This window comes from Plectropomus leopardus, chromosome 15, assembly GCF_026936395.1.
Source record: "Plectropomus leopardus strain MGB_pleo_1.0 chromosome 15, ASM2693639v1, whole genome shotgun sequence".
Classification (NCBI taxonomy): Eukaryota; Metazoa; Chordata; class Actinopteri; order Perciformes; family Serranidae; genus Plectropomus; species Plectropomus leopardus.
Window position 1 is genome coordinate 24492155 of NC_142190.1, and position 22794 is coordinate 24514948.

Here is a 22794-nt window from a genome sequence, read left to right on the forward strand (position 1 = left end):
GAATAACAGTAACTGTTTTACCAAATGCCATATGCTTAGAATAACCAAATATCCTTTTATATTCAGTTTTAAGTGTTAAAGGGTTAAAGAGGCAGTTTAAACAGTCCATCCTGAACTGGCTGATCCTGTATCTGATCTTCAACCAACAGTGTAACGTTCATTAGGGTTAAACAATGGCGTCAGCTGTAACATTTGTCTCAGTGGGAAGTGCGAGTCAGACTCTGCTTTATCTCAGAGTTTTTGTTGTGCCTTCATGTGTATTTCATTGGGATGTGGGCTGGGAAGTGGTAAATGTGATTGCCTCTCACTTTACACAGGATCACAGAGATTAGTAACTGTAGGCGTTGAGGTTATTTTTGTAGAATACTACAAGTGTTGCTGTTTAAATATTTTCATAGAGCACAAGGAGCCCCGACAGGCTTCATGTCTTCGCTGTGTTCTATGCAAAAGCTTTTTCCAAAGATCCTTTCCTCCTGTATACAGTGCTCCAAAGGAAACCATAAGCAGTCATTAAACAATGACAGTAATTTGGACACAATTTTATTTTCTCACACAGACAACGGTAGTCTTAAAAACTATGGAAAGTGTGATGACAAAATACATTAGATGTGGCTATTTGTTTTTGCTTAAGGGCTGCAAGGTTATTTTTTATTACTGATAAATTTATCAACTATGATTTGGATGCATGGCTATCGCCATTTCACAATGCCCACTGTGATTTATTTAAGTTTTAACCAACCAACTGTTCAAAACCAAAAGATATTTTTTTAAAAAAGAAATCTGGAATTGGGACTGGATTATTATTAAAGAACAACAGATCTGTCTAATCTCTATATTTGGATAAATGTAGATGGATCTGTAAAAAAATAAGACACCTAATTTAAAGGGCATGTATACATAGTAAGATAGCCAAAAGTGTAGCTAATACCATCTCTATACCACACTTAAAGTGATAGGATCTCCATACATTCAATAGTAGTAAAAATACTGATGCCATTAAAAACCACAGATCTACAATCATATTTTCAACCGAATGCTAATTTATTACAGTGTTTTTGTATGTGTTTAGTGACTTTTTCTATACCAGCACTGTTTGCAGATTATTATTTTAAAAGAAAGATAAAAACTATCCCATTTTATGTGCATAGGACCTTTTTTCATTTTTGCTGTGTTATCGAAAGAGGTGTCGAGTGTTGTTATTTATACTAAATTATATAAAAGTTTAAAATTCTGGTATTGTGGCAACATTAATTCAGAGCAGATGTTGTGGACAACAAAGCGTCATGTTGAGGCAAGTAGGAGGTGGAAACACCACATCTTTAACAGCTGAGAAAAGCCACACCATGGCTCGTCCAGGATTCAGAAGGAAATATTTTTCAGATATTGTTTTAATGAATGTAAGAGGGTTATAAGAATTATACTACTAAAAATTTTAATTTTACAGAGCACCTCGGTTGCTGAGTGGTTACAGAGCATGTCATGTAACCGCAGCGCTGTGTTGCATATAGCACTCCCCTCTCTCCCCCTGATTCCTGTGTATCTGTTCACTGCGAACTGTCCAATAAAGGTGAAAAAGAAAAAAAGCAAATAAAAGTAGAAAGTGAATTATGATTTCAGTGCAATTCAAGCACCTTTTTATGATTTATATGAAGCATTATTACAAAAACCGTGGTGGAAAAGTACACTAAACAAACATGTAGATTTTTTTTGTGTGGGGGGGGGGGATAAAACCATAAAAGAAAACTGAGAAAAGTTTTTTGTGTTCTATTTGTTTGTGTGTGCCGAGAGTGTGTATTAAAGTGTGTATTAGTGTGGTTATGGCACACCAGGCTTTACTGTTGAGCCTTATATCGGGAGCCTAATTCAACAAAACATCTTAATAACCCCAATGATAAACTCACGCTGAAACCCCCATTTCCTCCAGCATCCATTTTCATGCAAGTGCTCGCCTTGATCATGGCACACCGGAGAGCCGCATTAAATCCTGTTTATTGGTAAAACCAAACTGCCTCACCCTTGAGATGAGCTTCTGTGGGGAACACGTAGGGCTCTAAAAAGCGGTCTGTGACACAAACCCCATCCCATCAGTATGAATACTAGTCACAATTCAGCAGAGACAATCTGCCAAGACAGCTGGAAGGGAGAAAGATGTCCTCACATGAAAAGAAGTCCCTTCACCCTAACCTTACTCTACACCAAGTTGCATGGTCCTGGATTTTATTGGGATACTGAATCATAGCAGAACTGCTCAGATTGTTTGTGAGCCGGCAGCAGCCTGCCCCTCAAAAGATTACAAAAAATCAATTCTATTGTAATCACAGATCGTGACTGGAAGGGCTTAAATCTTTATATTCGTGCGTCTGTGAGTGTGTGTAAGTCTGGCTTGTTCTCTTGTTCCAACTACTTGTCCCTACTCTCTGTGGACAAAGGCAGACTCCTTTCAGGAGGTTTAGTGTGACCACAGGCATGGTGTGTCGCCGGGAACACAAGGGACGTGGGGGGAATAGAAACAAACATGAGAAGAAAGACAATTTTAGGGTAGTGGGAATGTTTTTCTGTGGATGTAATTGACTGGTGAAACTCCATCTTCTACCGTAATCCCAGTGTAAGCCATGGCTGATACTTGGCAGAGAGCTTGGGACTCGGAATATGTTCTCGCTTTGATTTTAAATTCACTTGTGTGTTTCTCTGAATGTAAATGAGTCTTATACGTGTCATTTTTTATATTTCCCGCTGTGAGTGATATTAAGGTTTTGATCTGTTTTTCCACAGAGGTCCTGATGAACACTAAGACAGAGACGTCTGATCTCAAATGGACCATCTTCTCACACGCCAAACCCGAGGTATGTAACCCCCAGCCTTACCATGTTATCTGTATTTCTAACACAGACCTTGTGGTGACGGGGGGGATTTTTGGCTTCCAGCTGTTCCTTTGTTACTTTGGCTATAAAAGAGCTCCTTATATGGCAGGTAACTGACAGAATAAAGGAAACGCCAGAGCGAATGTGGGATTCAAAGTACATTGAAAGCAGATGCTTTGATATATCCCATCAACCTTGGAGTCGGAGTCACTGGCTGCCCACAATTTTGAATACTGCTGCCAGAAAAAGACATATTTGTAATTTGATCAACTGAGTAGTGGTTGCTAGGGTATTTTTGCCAACAGCGTCAGTGACCAAAAACTGCTCAACTTGCTGATGTCTCAGAAGGAAAATGGTAACAGTGATGTTGGCAAGGAGGCTTCTGGAACCGGACAGAAATATTCAACAAATGTGTCTGCGCTTTTGATTAAGATGCAAAGGAAAGCAGGCCGACGGTCTCTAAATAGTTTGCACAGCCATTATCATTTGAAGCCATTCATCAAAAGCTTTGCATTGTCAAAAATACGTCAGGATTGTGTTTTATAACACTAACTTAAAGAGTGTAAAAACGTGATTTAGTCAGTAATGACAGGCAGCAGTGCTGAGACGCCATGAGCTGTTTGCATCAAAATTACTGGTATGAAAATTCAGCTAATATATGGTTATTTATTTTTAGCATGAAAGGATTGTGAGATATTTGTGGCAACTTCTGTCAGATATAAATAGTGGCTTCTTCATTTCAAAAATACTGTAACATCATTTCTTACTGTTCATTGTTGCATAAAGGACACTAAAATAAAGTTTATATTCACATTTAACTTTCAGTTTTAGATAAGGATGTCAGAGGTCAATAGTTAATCGGCTAACCGCAGAAAATACTTGGTCTACTTGGTTGGTCTACAGGTTTAATTTTGCTTTTGAAATCAATGAAATGTACAAGAAATTAACCTGAAAATTAGTAAAAAAAAAAATAAATAAATAAATAAAATAAATGAAAATTAAAAAAATACATATACATAGATGACCCCCCCCCCCCCACCACACAAAAAAAACCCAAACAAAACAAAAACAAATTAAGGAAACCCAGAAAGGGTGCCTTAAAATTATAATAATCCTGTAACATTTTTGATATGTAATTATAATAGTTTTAAATATAGTTTTTCCTTAGTTTTTTCTTTTTCCCTATACAGTTTTCTCTTGCTTTTTTGAAATAATCATTTAAATCTACAAATTTATTTTAATTTGTAGAACACAATTACCAAGTGACTCATTGCCTTAACACCCATGTTTTTGAAAGAAATCGCACCAATTTGCCGAGTGTTCAAATGTTTAATTCTAGTGAAAGGCTTCTGAAAGCAGCACAAGAAAAGTGATGTTGATCCAGGTTTCAGAGGGTTTATGGATAGCACTTTGGAAAGTGGTGTGAAAGCTCAAACTGAATGGAGCAATGGACAAAAAGAAAAGGCCTCTTGTATTTCACGACATTCCATGTTTTTTGGCTTTTTTTTTCTTTCTAAAAAAATGTCATTAAAAAAAATTTAAATTACTGGTCAGTGGGTATTGGGCTATCAAAAGCAAAATTAGCCAAAACAGATGTCTCTAGAGTTGATCTATTTCTTAAAATCATCTGCATAATTTTTGGGTTTAACACTGATGTGTATAAAACCTCAGTTGCAAACTCAAATCTTGTGTGAACGGCGAGAACATGGTAGTAACCTTGATATGCGTATTAACAAATGCTGAATGCATGTGTTTGCATAAACACAGTTTGTCTGTGAATGAGTTAATTTAACCGGCTCAGAGCTCTGCACTAAAAGGAAACATATGGCCCATATGTCCTGCAGTATGTATACATCTGTACATTTCTACACCTCTGATTTGCTTTCAGAAACCCCATTTGTACCAATTTCTTTCAAATGATTTTTGTCAAATCCAGATGAGCCCTGTGGGATGTTTAGTGCATCTTCATCACAGAAAACATTTTGTTCGCAGAAATATGTGCTGCCAAAAGTCCATAGTATTTATTTTTTTGGGATTAAAAGGGAAATTCTCCCCTCCGAGAAATTCAAACCTGGCTCTCAGTGCTCTGCTGCTCTGTAATTCATTCAGACCAGTATTCTGCCTCACTCAACACATCATCTGCAAATGGATTTTTAAAGATTTACATATTTACATAACTGAATTTCTGAGCCTCAAGTTCAGCAAATCTGCTAAATTCTGCCCTGAGTATGTTAATTTCTTGCTTGTTTCCCGCTCTTGGGAACATGGTGATGGTGAACATGTTTGCTGTTGACTCAGAAGTCAAACATTAAAGCCTTTTTTCTGTTGCATTTGGCTCCCCAACAAATGTAGATTTCTGTGGCGGGTTTTGCTTCATACATATTTGTGATATCCCCCTCTGTATTCTTGTATTTTATTCTAAAAGTGTGTTTGAAGGGTGAAATCTGTGTCTGTCTCGGATGCTGTGTGCAGCAGTGTGCTCTGTTTGACAAGTGAGACTTGTATTCCCACTAGCTGGGCTGCGGCTCAGCAGGAGGAATGATTTAACAACCCAGATTCAAATTTGGGCTGGATCTAAATCCACAGCAGGCCAGATCTCTCCCAGGGGCCTCTGACAGGTGCAGTGCAGCAGAGGGCCAACAAAGGATCGTAACATTATTATGATGAATAGCACTTTTTATGTGACCAATTTCATAAAGACTCCAGTGAAAGTCTTTACAGGAGAATTAAAAAATTTTTCACAAGTTTTCTGGGTCAGATGTCATTTTAACTCGCACCCCCTGACAACCCTTTGTTCTCCTCTTTGCTCTCAGTGGGAGGAAGTAAGCGGTTTAGATGAGGAGAACAACAGCGTTAGGACCTATCAGATCTGTCAGACTGACAGCTCATCCAGCCATTGGCTGCGCAGCGGCTTCATCCAGCGACGAGGAGCGTCTCAGGTTTACGTGGAGCTGCGTTTTACAATGATGGAGTGTTCCTCCAGGAGTACCCACCACCGCAGCTGTAAGGAGACTTTTAACCTTTACTACTACCAGGCAGACTCCAATGAGGCCACATCCTCTTACCCGCCCTGGATGGAGAACCCATACACCAAGGTACGTCCGCACCCACGCTCTGATCGTATATGCCAGTTAGTTGCAAAAGTTTTTGATCATGTACGTTTTTAGAAAAGGACACTTTGAGGTTGTTTGAGGTATAATTTTTGAAATAACATCTGGTATTGATTTTTTTTTTTGCAATAACAAAGACACAGAGACACAGGGATGACATACAGACAGGGATGGGTGCAGGTTCATTACATACAGAAAATCAAAGTAGAGGGATTATTTCCTCTTTTTTTTCTTTCTCAAAAAACTTTTTTTTTTTAGTTTAGAATGTAAAAAAAAATGTATATATGTGTGTCTTTGTATTTATACCTGGTATTGAATTTTAATGAACATATTGGAAATCTGCATTAAACAGTTACTCCACCGATTTTACATATAAAGATCAATTTAATTGTCATGGCTAGTATCACTGAGCCTGTTTAAAGATAGATTATGTAGGATTTTCTTTTTTTCTTTCTTTCCTTTCTATTAATTCATTAAAAAAAGTTTCTCACTCAGAAATCATCCTGCTCTATCATCACTTATAACCCACTCTCAGTGCGTGGCCGTGTATTTTGTAGTCACCAGGTGCCAGACTGTAAGCATCAAGCATCTAAGAGGCACAGCGCAGAAAAAACCTAAATATAGCAAGGCGAAACGCCAAACAAGAGTGAATCTCTTACCAATCTCTTACTTTTACTTTCGCCAGCAAGCATGTTTTTACAAACAGCAGCTGACAATTCTGCATAGCATACCTGTAATATGTTATTTTGCTGTGGAGAAACTTTTTTCACAGCTAAGAACATAATTAACCAGAAGGGCACACGGAGAGCGCAGACCTCTGCCAAGGCCAAATATGTTGTCTCGCATTAACAAAAGTGAAAATAATTTGTGTATCTGCCCTGTAATTCTGATTCTCTCCAAAATTTAATGAGTCCCTCCGTGGCCCATGCCCTTCAACCAAGTTTCAGGAAAAACGGGCCAGTGGTTTTTCTGTAATCTGCTGACAAACAAACCAAACTAAAAAAAAATAAACTCTTTGGTAAAGGTAACAGTAGAGCGTTAACTAACAAACAATTTAAGAAAATAATGCTACTGTGAATAAGGTTGTGTGTATTTTAATGTTGTCTCTATCTTAATGTGTTTCAGTGTTTTCTATTTTATTATTTCTTATAACTTAAGTAAAGTGTCCTTGGAAAGCACTCTATAAATAAAATGTATTATCATTATTTATTTTCATGATTAATTAATTAAAAGTTTAGTTTAGAAAAAAAATGTGTTCACAGTTTCTCAGCCTACAGTGATGCCTTTAATTAGCGTGTTTTATCTTTCCACACGACCGAAAACATATTCAATTGACTGATATATATATGACCAAAAAAAGGCCTCAGATTCGAGAAGCTGGGAACATGAAGTCGTTTGCATTTTACTTGAAAAGATTCATCGAAAACAAATCAATAAAGATAGTTGCCAATTAATTTTCTGTCAGTTGACTAACTGATTAATTTACTTATTGATTCAGCTTATTATTTCTAATTAAAATGTAACCTTTTAAATTACATTCAAGATAACCTGGACAACATCATCAGTGTTATTTTGAACTGAATGTGAAAAGTGATGCTTTTAACAGAAAGCCAATATGCTACACAGTGGGGATGTGGAGTTTAAAAAGTTATAGGCATTTATCATCCAAGGAGGGCCCATGGAAATAAGTTATTGAATTGCAATATGGTAAGTGTAGAATCCAGTTTTATCCATCCTGGGACCAAAAGTATGTTTAAAGTTTTGGCCTCTGCTGCATCAAATTTCAGTTTCTCCCGAGAACCCCCTATGGAAGCACAACACTAAATCGCTCAAGTTTCCTTTTCATTGCATTTGAGAGAAAAAAAAACACATTCAGAAAGAAGAAACAGCAGTGTATAATTTCCAAATTATTGAAGAGTGTGACTTGGAAAAAAAAAACCAAAACACTATTTAAAATCAAAGTTCTTTGATTCCCTTTATCAATAATAGTGAATCTCTCCAAAACTAGAGCTTTCTTGACCACATTTCATAAAGGACTTAACTATGTATGACGTATGTGTATTGTACTGAAAATGACTGCTGACAATTTTCCAAAGCATACCTACGTTTATAGATCGATCTGTTATGTGCAGTTGGCTTCCATTCAATTTTTTACGGTCCATCAGTGTGCAGAGACCATAAACCCCCGTAGATTTAGTTATGTATGTATAACAGTCGACATTTAATCGCTTTTAGTTTTCGTCCAAGTTATGTTATCATCTCATGGGAGCGAGTACAGTTTTGAAAACTCTCCTCCTCGGTGCATTAAATCTGTTTCACAACCTGCATGTTTGTTTATCTCCTGGCTTTCATTTTCCACACGCATAGCTTGCGAGTGAAGTGCTTTTTCGGCATCTCATTGTCAACCCTCAGATGTTGTGGCGTCCTTGAACGTGCCGCCAAAGAGAGGTTTCAAAATAGTGCCTGCTCCTCCTCGACTTCATTACCACTTAATAATGTAACTTTGACAGAAAAATAAAAGTGATGAAATGTTCGCTGTGATGAAATTACCTTTCTCCCGTGCGAGTTTTCAAGTCCTTGCAAGTTTGAGCTTCAAAGCACACTGTAACAAATGGGGAAACAATGGCTGCCAGGAAGCTAGGAAATCAATCTTAAATCACAGTGGTATGCTTTGGAAAATGTTCAATAATGTAAAGCATATGTGGTGTCTAGTTAATGGGCTAAAATGGCTAAAACATGCACAGCCTGGTCCTTTTTAAGACTGAATCCTGTGTGCTGGAACGGGGCCATTACATAAGATCCTTTCTCTTTCTTCCTGTCCTAGGTGGACACAGTGGCTGCGGACTTTCTACTGAGGAAGGGCGGGGAGCGGAAATTCAATGTGAAGACCTTAAGACTCGGCCCCCTATCTAAGAGAGGCTTCTACTTGGCGTTCCAGGCTCAGGGTGCCTGCATGGCCCTGCTGTCCGTCAGGGTGTTCTTCAAAAAGTGTCCCCCCCTGGTCAGTGCTTTGTCCTCTTTCCCCGAGACAGTTCCCCGCACTCTGGTGCAAGAGGCGCAGGGTGAGTGTGTGGAGCACGCTGCCCAGCAGGGACCTCGACCTCGGCCGCCTAAGCTCTTCTGCGGGGAAGACGGCCAGTGGGTGGGCCAGCCGACGACCTCCTGCGCCTGCCTCCCGGGATACGAGCCCGCTGAAGGACACACTAGATGCACAGGTAAGAAGGAGGAGGCCACAAGTGTGTATATAGACTCCACCCGCATAGGCAGCAGAGCAGGCAGACTAAACAAGCAAACAATGGTGAGATGAGGGTGGGGTTCACCGAGGAGCAGAGAAACGAGAGACGGAGGAAGTTAATGAGGCAGGGGAACTTCTGTTACACGGAGTGGACAGAGAGAGGTCAGATGGAGCGGCGCTTATCTCCGATTGGAAGAGCAGGGTCACAGGCTTACCGCTGTGACAACTCACGGTTCAGCTAAGCTAGAAGGAGCACAGGAGGACTGCAGAGGTGAGAGGAGCGAGAGCAGGGGGGGAACGCTCGGGGTAAAGATCATATCACTTTGAGAACATCAAAGCGAAGCAGACAAAAAAAGAAGGAAGAGGCAGGAGGATTCTCTCAGGAGCTGTGCTGCAGCTCCGTCTAATGAGTCCAATTAACAAGCCTCGTGCATGAACACCCCCCTGACACGCACGCTCTCTCACACATACTGCATCATACTGAGGCGGAGAAATGTTCAGCTCTGAAAACACGAGAAGAAATGCTACATTTTCTCCCGAAAATGCGCAGTTGCACCCGCGTGTGTTTGAAGGTACGATTCAGTTTGATCTCTGTGGGAGGTATAATGATTTCTCATAACAAAAAATAATTTCCGACATTTTAGCTGCTGGTGAAGTGGGGTTGGCATTTCCAGCGTTCTGTCACTGAAGAGAGCTGTGAGGAAGAAACACTCACCAGACCATAAAGGGAAATTGCCTTTTATAACAAGATTGAACAGTTAATTTGCTTCGTAGGCTGGTCACTTCAGAGAATGCAATTGGCCTCTCATTTTAAAATTGAATTACTCCAGCTGTAATGCCATTATCTCCCATAGACAATACATACATTTTAAGGGTCAAACAACCCTTTAACGTAAAACTTACGAATGCTGTCATGTTGATTTAGTGTTATAGAGGAGCTTGATTAGAATATTTAAACCCCGTCTTTGAAGTAAAGCTCCAGCAGGCTATAAATACTGCTACATGGGAGGGGTGTGTTTCCCCATGTGCCAGAATACTGTAGCTTTACCAGTGTTACATAAGATGACGCCCTGGATGCTCCCAAATAGATTTTGAGTTACAACAAATGTTAGCAGCCCGTCAACAAACTCCAGAAATGATTCATGCCAGCGTTCATATTTAAAACAAACAAAGCCAAAGTGAAAATTTGTGAGTATTACTTTTTATATTAGTATTTATTCCAGACCCTTTTAGTCAGAAAAAATAACCAGAAGAAAACAATCACTCACATTAGCACTTGAAGCGGTGCTGAACATTCTTACAGCTGAAGTCATTAAAAAACATTGTTTAGTGAACAATAGTAACAGGCTGTTGTCAGGAAGTGTCATTTGTATTATCTGTTGGGATCAAAATAAGAGCTCAAAAGCACCCAGGTTGGTTTCAAATCCTGTCTTATCATAACCACTTTCATTTAATTTATAGACTATATATTTCAGCAACCTTTAACAGGTGAGACATGCATCAGCACTCAATGCATTTCACACATGCGGGAAATTCCAGCAGGCAAAATGTCAGTCGGAAAGAGAGTGTGTTGACCCTTTTAACAATGCTCCACTCGGTGTGAAAGTTTATTGTTTTATTCCTCTCACTCAGCAGCTGGAGTTGCATTTCAACTGCCACACTGTTATTGTAAACACTTCAGTGACCATATGTGGCATACCAGGGTGACGGCACATTACAAAGTTTATGTGTGTGTGTGTGTGTGTGTGTGTGTTTAATTTATTTTATTTTATTTCATTTTTATTTGATCAATTGATTTTAAGACCTATTATGGTCATTTTTACATTCCCACTTGTATTTTGGGTTTTTGCTAGAATACATTCCCACTCTCTAATGTTCTAAAAAAAAAACTATTTTTGTCAAACTGTCTGTGCTGGAATACTTTTATTCACTCTCTGTTTGAAACACTGAGTTTCAGAATCTGTCTCTTTAAGCCCACTCACGTAAAAGCCCATTCCCCACCGATTGGTCAGCATTTCCAAGTTTTCTGTATCTCAACGTCTCTGTGCTCATTGCAGTTGGGGCAATGGCTGTAATGAAGAATGAGATCACTTTTACAGAAAAAAATCACCAATGAAAGCTTCTAAACACAAGCTGACATTTTCCAGTAGGAATATAATCCAAAATCAGAGATGAAGAGCAACGTCAACAACCAAGATTACATGTTTCCCTGACTTTAGCATGTAGCCACATGTAGCAGTGTAAGCTATATCAACATTTGCAGTAGCGTGCCTGGAGCAGATGACCATATGTAAAGAAATCCAGCACACTATGATGTCATACTGTGGCCAGAGTAGAAAAAAAGTGTTGTAAACAGAGTGTTCAGAATGACAGGAAACCTCGAGTTTTTGCTCACAGGGACTACTTTTACATATGTTCACCTCATTATTAAAGATTTAATATCAATGTTGTCTGGCGCAAACTTCATATTTCCTCATCTCACCATTTTAAAAAGCTTATGACTAAACCTCCATTGGATCATTTTAAAAACACAATGTTTTTTCTAATTCGTGTAAAATAGCAATTTTGGAGATAGGAGGTTTACACCCGACAGCAGCAGCATAAACATTCCTTCATTGTAACACTATATAGAAGACACAAAATATGAGAAAGCATGATCGGTTTCTTTTACAAGGGAACTATGACCATTTTCAAAGTGTTTGAATTATTCTTATGGTCTAACACAGTCCAAAAATATGAGTAAATGCGAACAACTCTCCCAAATTCAAAAACTAGAGTGCTAAAACTCAGATTTGTGATGTCATTGGGTGTAAAGTTTGGAGCTGCTCCATCGACGATGAATGGTAAAAGATGTTCTAGATGACATTGAGAACAGCCAGGAGAATGTCCCATTTTCTGTTTCACAACTGAGAAGTCTACAACAGAATAAAGCTCATTTGGTTTTAAAAAGAAAACCAACAATCTGTGGGTCCACAAAATCAGGCTCCCAGTCATTGTCTGTTAAACAGCTCCAGACTTTATACCCAGTGGAATTACAAGTTCGAGACATAATTCTCTGGTTTGTGGCTTTGAGAGAGTAGCTCATGCTCACAAATATGGATTGAACTTTACGAGGCAATGGACATAACCTATTGGAGTTATGAATTTAGGTCGTGTTCCCCTTTAATAACATTCTAAGTCTATAATATATAAATGTCAGATAGTAATACATTTGCTGTAAAATATAAAACAGAAAAGCAGTGAATCCTCAGATTTGAGAAGCTGAAACCGGAGAAGGTTTGGCCTTTTCCAACCTATTGGTAAAATTGTTGTCAATTGATTTTCTGTCAGTCAACTCATAGATTGTCCAACTAATCCTTTCAGCACGAGTTCAGGCTCATTTCGCTGTTTCTTTACATTTTGAATGCCACAGTGCTGTTTTTGGTTTCAGTGATGAGTATTTGGGCCGATAAATGAAGGCCGTTTTTTGTATGGACACATGCTGACTCTGTTATTCAGATATGGTCAGGTGAAGTCAATCATAAGCCGTACGCCAATGACAGACCAGCTTAAACACCAAACTGGCTATTACTATCAGCATCATTGCTGTGATTGTCCTCAGTTTATGGCCGCCATTACATGGTTCTGTCTGTCAATCTGTAACCATCTGGCACCTTAGTACCCTGAAAAAGACACAACAATGTATTTGCAAATTCAGTTTGACCCAGGTCTGTCTGGGACACAGTGGGTGTGAAGATTTGCTGCAGTGTTGTGAAGTATTCACAGGCCATGTCCAGAATCAGAAATCCTCCTCATTTGTTCTCCCCTCCTGTCCTCCCCAGGCTGTCCTGTGGGTCAGTTCAAGTCGGCTGCAGAGGGACAGTGCAGAACCTGTCCAGAAAACAGCCGCGCTGAAAGTGGAGGGACATCTGTGTGTGAGTGTCGCCCTGGACACTTTCGTGCAGAGTCTGACACTCCCGACACGCCGTGCAGTAGTAAGTATTCAGAAAACAGTCCTTATGCACGAATCCAAATGCAAATGTGGAGGTGCTAAGCAACACAAGCATACACTCACTTGTTTTCTCTCTATCTTCCCCTGCTCTTCCTTACTTTGTTTTTTACCGACTCCTGTGCTTTTCTTTTTTTTTTTCTTTTCCCTCTGGTGTCACTTAGCCAAACTCCTCTAATCTGCTTTGTGTCCTTTGTCCCGCTACCGGCCATTGAGATGCATGTCTTTTGTGACAGGTTGTTGGGGGTAGGGCTTCCACTCTTAAGTGGAGTGGGCATTGATGGTCTCAAGTGACACCTCCATGCAGATTTAGGAATTTCAATTCAGCTATAAGTTGGATGTGTGAATGGGAGGGACCTTTTAATTAGGTGTACTCTTTTTGAATGGCCTTAAAGAGGATGTGAAACAATGTGAAACACAATCAGGCTGTTGACAGTCCTGTTCTCTGCAGGTGTGATATCAATGCCAACCAAAATTTTAACATCCACCAATTTTATTATTACTGATAACTTTAATTACAAAGGGTTTATCTTAATTATGAATCACTTAATTAGTCCATTCCTATTATATATTCTGTTATTGTACTGGATTGCCTTTGCAGTTCTGTATATCACTTATATTTTCAATTTGTATGTAAAATTACAAACCAGCTGCACAATCCGTAAATCATGCAGACCTTTCCAACTGAAAACAAGAGTCTGACATTACTGTGACAGCCTTGGTGATTTTAACGAAGTGGATTCTGGTTGTAAAATCATAAAATGCATCATCCTTATTCCCAAATGTTGAATTCAGATTTCATTCGCACCCAGATTGTCTATGATGCTGCTGCCCCACTTGGGTTTCCAATGAGAACACTATTAGCACTTAAGTTAGCTGCAGGCTCAGTGACAAAGCTCCGTCTCCTTGGCAGGAACAGAAACTCATTCACAGTGGCTGAGTGCTATTGCTGTTTAGTTATGCTTGGCTTGAGGCAATAGCTATCTTCTTGCAATTTTCAGACGGTGATCATTATCATCCAGTTTTAGACAAACGTAATTGCACCAGTTAAATTCTGCAACACATATGCTCCTGCTGCGACGCAAAGCCACTGCTGGAGCATTGTTCTGCTTCAAGACGACATGAGCAGACTGAATAAAATGTCTAAAGCACGCACGGGAAAACCTAAACAAATGGTCTGTGTGGGTCATAGAAAGGTAAAGCTGCAGAAAAATGGCACAGAAGAGATTATAATTTGATTTGATAGAGACATTTTAAACGTTATGAAATGTGAATGAAATGTGATGACATTTTTGACCGATCAATGTGCAGTATTTCAAGGATGACTTCTGGTGCTTTCCCTGTGTTAAGAAACAAGAAAAGACAACATTTAAGGACACAGTGTGGCATTTTGGAGAAATTTTCATATTTGATTTCTTTAGAATTCTTAAGAGATCAATACCACTGTCCAGTGTCTGTATGATAAATATGAAAGCTACAGCTAACAGACAATTAGCTTAGCTTAGCACAAAAACTGAAATTGGGGAAACAACTTGCCTGTCTCTGCTTAATGCTGGTTCATACTGGAGGGGAGGCGCCACAAAGCATGCTGATTTTTGCGTAGAGCGCTGCTAGCTTCCTTTTGGCATCAAGTGTTTCATCACTTTTTTCTGCAAGGATGAAATGAATTTGGCAAGAAAACACATTGATAATTGATTTCAAAGGATATAAAGCACTCATTATATATTATGGATGATTTCATTCTTATAAATTAGTTGATAAGAGTTTTAATTTACTTCGAACTGTCTTTGGATACTTGGATACATCAAATTGTTTTTCATGTTTTCTTTATCCTTTGATTTTATGACTTGCCTGTTTTATATCACTTCCCCGTGAACCACTTTGTAGCACTGTTTTTGAAAAGTGCTCTATAAAAAAACATGATTATTATCATATTATTTCAAATTTTTTATTATTTTAGAATATGCACTCCATGATACTTTCCACATATTTGTCTAGTGTCTACACAGCGAGTAAGAGAGGCTGGCTGACAACAAAACACACACAAGCAGACTGAGACAGAGCTGTGTGTGTGTGTGTGTGTGATTAGAAAAGAGCAAAGGAGCAGAATCGCTTCCTGACCCACTTGGAGAAATGCGTTTATGGTGTTAATGGTGAGGCAACCGATCCAGACTGCTGACGTGACAATTGTCATATAAGGGCGCTTTTGTTTTCAGTGTGAACATGACATGAAGTTGTCTAATGTTATATCTCATTTGTTTAATCTGTACAGAAAACTACTTGTAACAACATTTATTCGTGTTGGGTGTCTGACTATTTCTTGGCAGGGAGCAGTGATTTCCTAGAGTCTCCTCTGGTTGCATGGCAACCTCACAAGGACGATAAGTCTCGGAAGTCTCTGCACCAGGCCAAAAAATAGTCCCACACATAAACCCAAAATTTTACCTTTGAAAAGAACCAGGTTATTTGTGGTCTTAATGCTAAATTAAGCTAACAGGTGCTCATGTAGCTTCATATTTAGTGTACAGACATGCAAATAGTATCAAACTTTTCATTTCACTCTCAGCAAGAAAGAGTGCGTATTCCCCAAAATGTTAAGTACAAGAGCTTGAAGGTCATTATTCTGCTGATTTCCAGTTTTTACAACATAGGGAATGCCAAATCAGTTTAACTTTTTTTTTTGTCACTGTAGAACCTCCCTCGGCGCCACGCAGCATTGTCACCCAGATCAACGACACCACGCTCAGTCTGGAGTGGAATGAGCCTCTTGACAGCGGTGGCCGAACAGACCTGAGCTATGCCGTCAGATGCTCTGTGTGCAGGTCACCAAAGGGGCCGTGCCTGTCCTGCGGAGACAGCGTCAGCTACCGGCCCACGCAGCACGGCCTGCTGGGACGCAGGGTGGAGGTGTGGGGCCTGCTGCCTCACACCACATACACCTTCACAATCCAGGCTCTTAACGGGGTGTCTCAGGTCAGCAGCAAGGAGCCTAACAGCGAAAGTGTCAACATCACCACAAGCCATGACGGTAAGAGAGAGAGGTGGAGGGGAGGAGGTAGAAAGGTACGAATAGTGCGAATTACATGCGGTATTTATAATTCTGCTGCCATCTGTGCAGTGCCGTCGCTGGTGTCTGTGATTCGGAAGAGTGACTCCACAGAGAGCAGCCTGACTCTGCACTGGTCAGTCCCGGCTCAGCCTCACTACACCATCCTGCAGTATCAGCTACGCTACTGTGAGAAGGTGAGAGCCCCCCCCCGACAACATCTCTCAACTGTCTGTCTTAAAGGTCACATGCTATTCACGGTCATGATTTTATATTCAGATGTACCACCTCTCAGGATTATAACACGCACAATGCTCAGCAAGAACAAAAATGTAAACAGGGTGGCACACTTATGTGGATTTACTCACACAGTTCAAAGAACTGAAACTGAAGTGACCTGAAACCCAGACCCCCTGCAGATTAGACAATGCCTCAGATATTTGACAGTGTAAATTTGTGTTACTGCATATCAGCTCTAGTCATGGCCTTCCAGTGTCTGAGATTTTGTTTCAGTGTTGATTGTAACAACTGTTGAAGCAGTGTACAGTACACAAGGGTGTGTACTTGACATTTCTCTGGTTAGGTTTGTGTTTGTTGCTCTGACCAAAACACATAAGAAAAAGCTGACACACACGATGCTTTAATGTGAACAAAATAAATCTCTATACATGTACCCCTAGTTTGTTAACATGCATCTGCTTAAGTCTGTGTAATTCTGTTTTAATGTGCTGTAATTGGAGTGTATAAAAATGTAGTTAAAGTCAAATTGGGTAAACTTCAGCAGGGTGTGTGCAGGTCCTTTAAAAGTCTTAAAATTCTTAAATTCGGTTTTATTCCTGGTTAGTAAGTCATTAAAAAGTCTTAAATTTGAATTTTCAAGGTCTTAATTGCCACAAACATTTTATGTAATTTCAAGTATCAATATTAAAGTCCACATTTATAATGCAAATCGTTGAACCTACAACTTTTTCACTTAATGCTTGCACTTAACTGCTGGCAAGTGTAGATTAAACTAGCTCATTCTCTTAAACATATAATATAATCATATTATAACCTTCATAAAAGCTAGCTCTGCACAGGACCACATATATACTACTTACCTATATTGTGACATCATATTTAACTGCAATGCTTGGATAAAAAAGACAATTCTGTCTACAAATCTGTCGTAAATTTGGTTAACACTTATGTTGAAATGGTCTTCAAAGGCATCCAATGTAAGTGTCATATTGTCCTGAAAGCTTAAAAGCCTTATTCATAACTGTGACATTCAAATTTTTCTTGCATGTCTATTTTTTCTGTATAAAGCTGGTATTTCTGAAGTGACTGTGTATTGTTAGTATTATACTGTTTGTAGAAGTAGATTCCAGCGGTAGCTGCTTAAGATTGTTTCTGACTCATGTGATCCAAACATTTCCAGTAACTCCAAAGTTTTGTAAAGTCCTAATGTCAAAATTTATTAAAAAAGCTAGATTAATCGTTTCACAAAATTCACAATATCTTTTTATCTAACGAATAGATGTAGATTTTGATGGAAGCGCAGAAGACACGTCCCACTCAATAGAATGCAATTGGTTAAAATTCCTCCAGTGATGTAGGTGGTTGCAGCCTCAAAAGCAGTGGTTGCTGTCTGCCATAAAACAGAAGAGGAAGAAGCATCTAAGCACAATTAAAGCAGAAAGTACCATAACATTTACACATTAAACATGCAGATGCAGAAAAGGCACAAATTGGTAATAAACATTTGCCAGAATGCTCATTATGTGCCCACCCAAATGTTGAAACAAAACCTACATCCCTGCCTGGTTGCGGCACATAAAGAGCGGCATCTGTATTGACGAGAAGGTCTAGCAGCAATTTAACAGCACCATAAATTACATGTATTCATGAAAGCAAGTTGATTTAATTAGAAAAAAACGATGTCATAAAAAAAGACAAAGTTTCATTCGAAAACCTCAATAGAAGCTTTGAATGTATTAAAAAAATGAAATTTGGTACAGCCCTACTAAACTTCATTCCAACCATATGCAATTTGCAAGTATATTTTAATTCCTGTAGATGACCCTTAACTGGCTTCTTAGTGTCTCATTTCCTCCCTAATCCCTGTTTAATGCTCACTTTCAGTCCACCTAACTCTGTTTTGGTACTGCAGGAGCGACGTAGTGAAGACCAGTGCCACTACACAGAGAGTAACAGAAACCAGGCTGTGCTGACGGACCTCCGCAGGGCCACTCAGTACGAGGTGCAGGTTCGGGCGCGCACCATGGCTGGCTATGGCAGCTTCAGTCCTACAGCTGTCTTCCACACACTGCCTGATGGTGAGTCTGCTCCTTAAGAGCCAGTTTCACACACACTGCTCTTTTTTTCTCTTTCACACATTTTTCTTCATTTCCTTCGGGAAGGTTTTTTCAGATTCTTTTCAGTCCTTTCGCAATTTCTTGTTGAATGAAAGTCTTGCCTGTGTCCTTGTGTTGAGTTAGCGTCCTTGTATTGAGCCTCTGTTATATTATAAATTCCTGTCATGTGCTTTTTTTTCCTTCTCATGCTTTCTTTACTCCCATTGTAAGCCGCATGACTTTTCTGTCATTACAGTACACTAACTCTCCGTCTGTCTGTCGCCTCTCTCAGGTCACGACTCCGCCGCCCAGTTCTTAGTACCTGGCATCCTGATCGCTGTTGGGATGTTGCTGCTTGTCACTTTCGTCTTGGTGGCTGCCTACTGCATACGGTGAGAGCGAGCAAAAAGGAAAGAGGCAGAGAGAGAGATAGATTTGGAAGGGAAAGAGGCTGACAGAATAACAGGAAACGGGCGAAAAGGGGGAAATTGAAAACCAATAACAGCCGTGACCCCAATTTTACAGTTTTGCACCACTTTGTTCTTTTGTTTATAGAAATCATATCTTATCAACGGTGGATTTGCACTCTGTTACCCACACGTTTTTTTTTTTCAGCGCGAGGCAGCTCACACACAAAGCAATGCTCATGATGTCTTTTGCTTACACAGCTAAAAGTTATCCTGCTCATTAGAACATTTTCCTTAGGCTTCATTGTTTGAGTAAATAGTGTTGGATGCCATCAGAGGGAGAAAGGGTGTGTGTGTGTGTGTGTGTGTGTGTGTGTGTGTGTGTGTGTGTGTGTGTGTGTGTGTGTGTGTGTGTGTGTGTGTGTGTGTATACATGTGAGAGAGAGAGAGATGACGGTAGAGGTAGAGGGCAGGGAGAGACAGGATGCAGGCGTCCCAACCCTGTTTCCACAGGACAGGAGAACAATAGCTGTGACCTTGTGACACACACACTTACACTTACACACACACACACACACAAACCAGTGGCTGAGGCCCAGATCTGCCACTAACCGAGGGTGGTGCATTATTGCTATTTTAGGCTTATGAGGTGGGAGCAGGAGAGAAATGGAGGAAGGCAGGGATCCAGTAGCTACAGGGTTGTTACAGTCTTGCAGGGATGAGTTTGCGCCAGCAGAATTATAATGGAGCTGCTTGTGTCAAAGAGCAGAACCATCGCGGTTGGCTCAGGTGTTCGCCGTTACCACGAGCTGTTGTGCGTTGTGCATTTTAGATCGCTGATGATTGTTTGAGAAAAACAAAAGGCTTTTCTTAACAAGGTAGAAATTTTGTGTAAAAAAGGAAAAGAAAAAAAGAAAATGATGGAGGTGTTTTTGGAGCTGAAAGATTGTAATTTCTGTTGGCTGTTGGTCTCTAGCTGACCTCTCGGTGCATGCGTCCAAGATAGCAGATATTCCCAAAGGGGATCAATGCATTATCATATTTTGCTATGCTTGCTTGCATTGTAGAATTTTTAATATCTGATCAAAAATAGTAATACAATTTGTGGATGTTTTTGGCTTATTTTTGCTTTTTTAGAGTTTGTATTTTGGTCACAGAGGCATCTTATTACTGTCATTGCATAAACAGTGAGCCCGGTGATTTGCATAGAACTGGGCTGATAATGCATCAGGAATGCATGCCAAAAAAATCAACTCTAACATCCATTGTTCAGATAACTGCGCTGCCAATCCTAATCTTATTTTATTTATCCCGATCTCTCTCTGTACCTGCAGCAGACACAGCCGAGTTAAAGACCCAGAGCTGAGCGACAAAAACAGCCAGTACCTCGTCGGCCAAGGTAACAGATCAAGGGCGCACACACAGAAACCTCAGCTGTGATTTACAACTCGTCCACGTCGAGAAAATCATTTTTTTAATGTGCCCGGGCTCATTGCTGCTCATAGTAACATTTCGTCTTTTCCTTTCCCACGACTCTGTTTGTGTTTCTCTCGCAGGGGTCAAGGTTTATATCGACCCCTTCACCTATGAGGACCCTAATGAGGCCGTGCGAGAGTTTGCCAAGGAAATTGATGTTTCCTTTGTCAAGATCGAGGAGGTTATCGGTGCTGGTAAGCCCCAGCTTTATGCTTTTTTCCATTTTTCACAAATGTCCAAACTTTGTGCTGGTCAAGTCTTTCTGTGGGTGTTTTTTTTTTCCTCGTTCAGCATAACATTATTAAGAATAATGTAATTTAAAGTGAAATTAGTCCTGTGACATTTCAAAGCATTGTCTGTATTCTTTTTTTATCAGGCGAAATTCAATTTTGCCGCATAACCAAAGCAATTAACTGATAAATATGTTGCCATATTACCAGCCTTTATTCAAACCAAAGGGCACCTCAGGCTGCAGGCAAGCTTTACGTTTGCCAAAGACTTACTGTCATCTGAAAACAGCCCTAATGTGTGTTTATGTGTCTGCAGGAGAGTTCGGGGAGGTGTGTCGAGGACGGCTGAAGATCCCGGGGAAAAAAGAGAACTACGTAGCAATCAAGACTCTGAAAGGAGGCTACACTGACAAGCAGAGACGGGACTTCCTGTCTGAAGCGTCCATCATGGGGCAGTTCCAGCACCCCAACATCATCCACCTGGAGGGCATCATCACGGCCAGCTGTCCGGTTATGATCCTCACTGAGTTCATGGAGAACGGAGCTCTGGATTCGTTTCTACGCGTGAGTGTGACACAGAGAACACTTAAACACACGGCCACTTCAGTCACTCTCCAGCTGAACTGCTTTTCTCCTCCGTAGCTGAACGACAGCCAGTTCACTCCCATCCAGCTGGTGGGTATGCTGCGCGGCATCGCCTCCGGCATGAAGTACCTGGCAGAGATGAGCTATGTCCACCGAGACCTGGCTGCCCGCAACATCCTGATCAACAGCAACCTGGTGTGCAAGGTGTCCGACTTTGGCTTGTCACGTTTCCTGCAGGAGAACTCCTCCGACCCGACTTACACCAGCTCTCTGGTGAGACGACAGTCCCCTTAAGACACATTTTCATGAATAAATCTACAATATATCTGATGCTCAGGTGGTATTTTTTGCTTTGCTATATCAAATCATACTCAGAATAAAGCCAAAATGACAATGAAATCATCCATGATGTTCAGTTTGAGGCTACAGCAGCAGGTGAATTGATTACTGGGACATACGCTAATATGACAAATAGACTTTCATGTAATTGACTATGACGTGGTGCAATTTCTAGCATGCTGTATCTTTTCCTTTTTTAATTGTTTTACCTTTTTAATCTGCAAGACTGATGGACATGTTGTATGAATGATTACATTTACTCATGCATTGTACATTTGTCGAAATATCAAATCAGAGTGGTAATATTTTGCCTCATCAACTCAAAGTTGTTATTTTCCACTCTTTGCTTTCAATGTCAAACTCCTGTCTGACCATATTTACTTGAAGTTTTGCAGTGTTGACTGTTTCTCTTCTCTGTGCAGGGAGGTAAGATCCCAATTCGCTGGACAGCACCGGAGGCGATAGCCTTCAGAAAGTTTACTTCAGCCTCTGATGTGTGGAGCTATGGCATTGTCATGTGGGAAGTCATGTCTTTTGGAGAGAGACCGTACTGGGACATGAGCAACCAGGATGTAAGTTGAAGCAAACAGACATTTTTTGACAATAGCTGTGGTTACATGGACAATCTTTCTTCAGTCAGAGAGAAATAATTCTGAGTAGAGATTTCAACTTAACTGCTTACGTGGAAGCTAAATAAAGTAATCTGATAAGATGTGTGTTTACATGCCCCAAAGTTTTCAAGCAGAGTAGAACTTTTTTGACTTGTGTTAAGTTGTGAAGTGTCTAATTTGCCAGCAATATAACAGAAAAAGAAGGACTTTTTTCAACCTTATTGAGAAAAAAACAATTCACTCTGTACATAAAGTATAGACGGAGAAGACGTGGTTCTGCCTTGTTTTTTTTTTTTTTTACAATTTAGTAATGTAAGTGTAACTTGGGGTATTTTCTGTAGTTACAAATTACAGAGGACCTGTAAACACCTGACATTACAGACGTTACAATGCACTGATGTACCCTAAACGTCTCATATGCAGGCTACTGCTACTGGTAACGATAGGTGATATGTCCAGCAACTCCAAATTGTAGTCTGTAATAACATTAGAACATAGCAAGAGCAGAACACATTTTTTTAAAATTTATGAACGATTGTCTTTCAAAGTCAGCAGCAGGGGGGCACGCAT

The 22794-nt window shown here is 40.0% G+C and overlaps 1 protein-coding gene across 1 annotated transcript in view; it reads left to right on the plus strand.

Annotated features, from left to right (window-relative positions):
- The window catches only part of ephb4a (eph receptor B4a), a 48249-nt gene that overhangs the window by 20611 nt on the left and 4844 nt on the right, over positions 1-22794 (plus strand). The window contains exons 2-14 of the mRNA XM_042498650.2: positions 2773-2843; positions 5675-5956; positions 8796-9186; positions 13028-13180; positions 15887-16222; positions 16313-16437; positions 18393-18558; positions 18869-18968; positions 20318-20382; positions 20540-20653; positions 21006-21253; positions 21332-21547; positions 22036-22185. Of these exons, the coding sequence (XP_042354584.2) occupies positions 2773-2843; positions 5675-5956; positions 8796-9186; positions 13028-13180; positions 15887-16222; positions 16313-16437; positions 18393-18558; positions 18869-18968; positions 20318-20382; positions 20540-20653; positions 21006-21253; positions 21332-21547; positions 22036-22185 (2417 nt within the window). The remainder of the gene's footprint in view (positions 1-2772; positions 2844-5674; positions 5957-8795; positions 9187-13027; positions 13181-15886; positions 16223-16312; positions 16438-18392; positions 18559-18868; positions 18969-20317; positions 20383-20539; positions 20654-21005; positions 21254-21331; positions 21548-22035; positions 22186-22794) is intronic.